General features: G+C 28.8%; 1 protein-coding gene across 1 annotated transcript; it reads right to left on the bottom strand.

Annotated features, from left to right (window-relative positions):
• Positions 1-4,503: 4,503 nt before the first annotated feature.
• On the bottom strand, positions 4,504-4,848 carry LOC126708107 (protein NIM1-INTERACTING 1-like). The gene has a single exon (XM_050407928.1). It carries the CDS (start codon positions 4,846-4,848, stop codon positions 4,504-4,506), a length of 345 nt encoding a protein of 114 aa, XP_050263885.1.
• Positions 4,849-5,427: the final 579 nt, after the last annotated feature.

Raw genomic sequence — 5,427 nt, 5'->3', positions numbered from 1 at the left:
GTGATTTTTATTTCCACTTTATTATATCTTAGAAAGTGGACTATGAGATTGTCATAAGAGATTAATGTGTAATATTTTATACAAATTCAAGAAAGTTAAGTCCAATGGTCAAAGAAGAAAATTTTTATTTCAACTTTGGCTTTCATATTTCTAATCTTTTACACACCTACCTTTCAAAAGATGATATGTATCACCTTCTGCTCAAAAAAAAAAAGATACATATCACTACACTCACATTTAGGTTACTTTTCCTTTCTTTTTTTTACCACTTGTCAAAGAAGGAAAAATTACATTTGCTTCCCTTCTCTCTCTCTCTCTCTCTCTCTCTCTCTCTCTCTCTCTCTCTCTCTCATCCTCCTTTTCCCCTTATGTATCACCTCACTTACATAGAATCTCACTCGACCAAGGTGTTTGGAGTGTGTCGAGCACGTTTCTATGTAAGTCCATTTTAAGACCCTCACACTACATCTTAACACTGTAAGTCTTGCTCGATCAAGGTTTTCACAGCAGCAACTTGAACTTCTTCTTTAAGCTCTTCTTTCTTGATTACTCAATTTGTTACAAATAAAAAAAAAAGAGTAATATATGGAGATCATTACAATTACAACCAAGACTTTGACACGGAATTAGTCAACATTAAAATAACCCTCATAATTTACACTAGCATATGTTCTTTAATCCCTTGATTTCAAATCCAAAAATTCAACACACAAGCATTGTGAAATCTTCCATTCGTAAGGATATGTTTAGTACTAAAAAAAGAAATTGGAATGATAGAAAATGAATCTAACTTTATTTGGTTGATTGTGTGTGTTTACATTCCTGGAGAGAAAAAATTTTGTAAGCCTAGTAAGGAGAAAATACTTGTCTACATCTCTTTTTTTCTACCAAGTTTTCTTTTCTACCAAACAAAAGAAAATAACAATCAGTTTCACTATTTTCTCTTTTTCCGTTTTTTCATTTTTCCCTTTATACTAGAACCAAATCTCGGTCCATAAGGTAAACGGATGAAATGGAAAAATTACTACAAAGTTCAAATCCATGGCCCCATGGTGCAGCGAGTTGAAAAACCATAACAATAAACATAGACTTTCTGCATAATTCGTCAAACACGTCAAATTTAAAATAATAAGAAGAAAAAGATTAATTAAGAAAAAGAGAAAAGTGGCCATGTTTGCTTATTTTTAATTTTGGAGGACCTATGTGACAGACTGGAATGTTTTTGGAGTGATATAAATCATGAAAAATGGAATATGATGCTACACCATTCATAATAATAATATCTTTCATTTTGGGGCCTATTGATTCCGTAACCACCAAACCAAACCACTTTTCCTGTTTTCTAAAGTACCTAGCTAACTAGCTATCTGGGAGACTGGGACAGTGAGTTTCCCCATAATTAATGACTTCTATCAAAAAAAAAAAATATATATATATATATATATATATAAGTATAATGACTTTGTTCACATCTACTAATCTTTTGCTTTCATCAGAAAAGAAATTTTAACACGTAGTGCTGTTGCTTAAGCTAAAACGAAATTGTAACGTTCACAGCAAGCACCATTTCACCTTTTTTTTTTTTTTTTTGGCTCTGCTACATTCCATTAATTAACTAATGAAAACAAACGACTTTTACAAATATTTACTTGGACTAGAAGGTGAGTATCAATCTTGGATTTTTAATTTGAATAATTAATCCATGACACTTTAGATTTGGGACAAATCAAATAATTTAAAAGTTCAATTATTAATTAATTTTCACCTCTGATTATGAACTACTAATTGTGTTAATTTAGTCTACCAAATTTCAAAATAAGTCAATTTGATCTTTAAATTTCATCTTCATTTAAATTTTAATAAAATTAATCAATGTGGATAATGGAGCACATGTTAAGATGTTATTATGATGCTTATAAAAAAAATGTTATTATGAAAAGTGAAAACTTTCAAAATTAAATCGATTTTAACCATTAATTTCATTCAAATTTAAATAAAAAGAAGAACCAAGGATAACAACAACTTTTTTTTTTGAGAAATAATTACAACATACTGTTAACCCCGCGACTCGAACCCTTTCCTCCCTAGAACCCCAAGCACTTTGTGTATGAGGAGGTGTCAATTCAGTTACAAGGCTTTTGGCACAATAACTTGTTTTTTTAAAATCGAGGACACAATTAGTAGTTAAGGACCATATTGAATTTTGTCCAATATTGAAGCATGGAGGACCAAATTCGCACTTTAACCAATATTTTATTTGTATTTTATTTTAATTAATGTTTAACCAATTGAATCATGACGATGTGCATATGACAATAATGAAATTTCAAAATTATTGATAATACAATAGAAATCATGTACGAACGACATTATTAAATCATTTTCAATTATTAGCTTTCAAAAAATAATTAAAGGTAAAATGCAAAAAGAACCACTGGGATTTGGGTTTGTTGCAAATTGACTCCTATACTATCAAATTTCATCTTCATTTAAATTTTAATAAAATTAATCAATGTGGATAATGGAGCGCAAGTTAAAATGTTATTATGATGCTTATAAAAAAAATGGTATTATGAAAAGTGAAAACTTTCAAAATTAAATCAATTTCAACCATTAATTTCATTAAAATTTAAACAAAAAGAAGAACCACGGATAACAATGACTTGTTTTTTAAAATCGGGGACACAAGTAGTTAAGGACCATATTGAATTTTGTCCAATAATTGAAGCATGGAGGACAAGATTTGTACTTTAACCAATATTTTATTTGTATTTTATTTTAATTAATTTTTAACAAATTGAGTCATGATGATGTGCATATGATAATAATGAAATTTCAAAATTATTGATAATACAATGGAAATCATGTACGAATGACATTATTAAATCATTTTAAATTATTAGCTTTCAAAAAATAATTAAAGGTAAAATGAAAAAAGACCCACTGGGATTTGGGTTTGTTGCCAATTGACTCCTATACTATTAATTTTATATTATTGAACCCTGAGATTTAAAATTTGTCCTAACTAGCTGCTTCATCGCAATTCCTTTAACTATAATTGATAGAAAAAATCACATAAAAAAAAATTGATAGATAATGGTCATGAGTTATGTATGTATTACTTTTAAAATAATTTTTTAATATAATAAATATAATCACATGCTGTCAGTTATTATTAACGAAAGTTGATATGGAGTGGTCAATTTGGATAATTGTTAAACTACAAAGGTCAATAATACAAAATTAATAACTGAGGGAGTCAGTTTGCAACTGACTTAAACCCTAGGAGGTTTATTTTTATTTTTTATTTTTTTTGTGTATTAAAAAACACTAATAAAATGTTTGATTTGTCATAAACACTCACATCAAGATGTAATGTGATATTTGTAAAAACCATCCCTAAAAACAAAAGGCCCTAATTAGAATAAACAACTACAACACTTTTTTTTATTAAAAAAAAAAAATATTTCTAAACAGGGCAGCTTAACCCTTTGTCCATTTAGGCCTAAGGCCCTAATACAATAGAATATATTATATCTATCTCATTGTATAGCAAAATAATAATAATAATAAAAGTAAAACCCTTCGCCTGGCAAAAAAGTTTTAAACAAATAGCTTTTTCTATCTCTCCTAAAGTTAAGAATCTTAATTAAGACACAAAATTTTTAATAATGATTAACATTATTTTTGAAAAATTACCCTCTTTTCAAATGATGTGTACTATGTTAATACATTTTAAAATTTTCTATCTCCCAAACACATGGATTGTGAATACTTTTTTTTCAATGTCAAAATTAAAACCATGATTAATATTTTTCTAGAAAAACTCATTATTGAACTCCAATGTTCAATACCTGAAGTCTAACATTGGCAATAGAGAGAACTATCTTAAATTTAATATTTATTCTTAGAGGCTCAAGATGTTAGTTTACAAAATAATTTCATAATAACTAGTTTTAAAAAATTTACAATTAATGAAATTGTTACGAAAATCGTGTTAAATAGCAAAAAAAATCCTTATTTCAACACTCATGGTTAATATTTATTTTTAGAATTAAAAGTTTTAAAAGAAGTTTTACTTAAATGAAATACTCCACTAATTACCATCATACTAAATTATATAAATGCTAGATTCTTTTCTTTTTTTAATGCATAACTGCTACATGAGATTTCAGTAGTTGCAAGCAAGGGTAACAGAGTAGCCATGATGATATTGTATCCCTGGTAGAAAAGACACTTTCGTGTGTCTCTAACTTAATAGTTTCTGATGGACAACGTTAAGTCTTTTAATAACTTTTTTTACTATTGTTCTACTCAAAATTAAAATCCGATCAACAATATTACAAGAAAAATTATGTAAATTAACTATATTACAGAACTTGGACACAAAGAAATAAAGAAAAATAAAAAAGTAAATGAAAAAAAAAAATCAAAATATAAATATCATTAGACTAATATTTAAATATAAGAGAAGATCACATTTAAATTGATTTGAATCTATAGCTAGAGGGTGAGTCTGAGGTCTAAGCCAGTGTCTTCTCGTTCTTCCTTGTCTTTCTCTTTGTTGTTGCATGGACTAGGAAAGATTAGAGGAGGCCTTACGAACTCAACTTCTTTAGTAAAATCCTCCCACTCAAATTTAGGAACCCAACTTGAGTGATCTCCACCTACCCTCTTCATCTTCTTCTTGTTATTCATCACCTGAGAATCGTTCATTAATTCCTTTCTTCTATAATTACGAGCCTCTCGAAAGCTTCGAATCAACGCGAAAAACTTCTCCATCTTAGCCTCTTCTTCTTCTTCTTCTTGCTCATCTTCCCCATTTCTGAAACTCTTGTCATTTTCCATGGATGATCACAAACAAACAAAAACTAAAAGGGTAGCTTGGAGAATTCAAAGAAGGGCAATTAACTCTCTTTTTCTTGACCTGATAAACCAGTGAATGACACGGAGCTGTAGTGTACAGCTTTTTCTATGTTTGGTCGATGTCTTTACGAATTTTCCAAATGCTCAATTTATAGAGGTTTTCTGGGTAAGTCAAAAGACAAAACTGCCCTGCCGGTAAGCAGGCCAACATTATTCGAGTGTCAGGACTCAAGGGGCCCTTCGACGTCGGCGACCAATTTATGATTTTTTTATTTTTTATGGGACCAACTTATGATTCTAAAAAAGAAAAAGAAAACAATTTGTGATTTGTACTGAATTTGATTTATTAATTTGTAGTTTAGGATGTTACATTTTATCTGCTTGATATTTACCTTCTTGGCTTAAAATAAGCTAAATATTATTAATAGGGGTAAAGCCATAAATTTTTGTTTGGGAGACCCAAGTTGTAGTACTAATATATTTATCAAGACAATCCCACACACACATTTATGTACATGCTTTTTTATTATTATATATACATATATATATACACACTTTTTT

This window comes from Quercus robur, chromosome 12, assembly GCF_932294415.1.
Source record: "Quercus robur chromosome 12, dhQueRobu3.1, whole genome shotgun sequence".
NCBI lineage: Eukaryota > Viridiplantae > Streptophyta > Magnoliopsida > Fagales > Fagaceae > Quercus > Quercus robur.
The sequence above is the reverse complement of the archived record's forward strand: the minus strand, read 5'-3'. Positions and strand labels throughout refer to the sequence as shown.

Bases quoted from the DNA above. Each gene is read 5' to 3' on its own strand.
- LOC126708107 (XM_050407928.1), bottom strand. From the start codon at position 4,848: ATGGAAAATGACAAGAGTTTCAGAAATGGGGAAGATGAGCAAGAAGAA.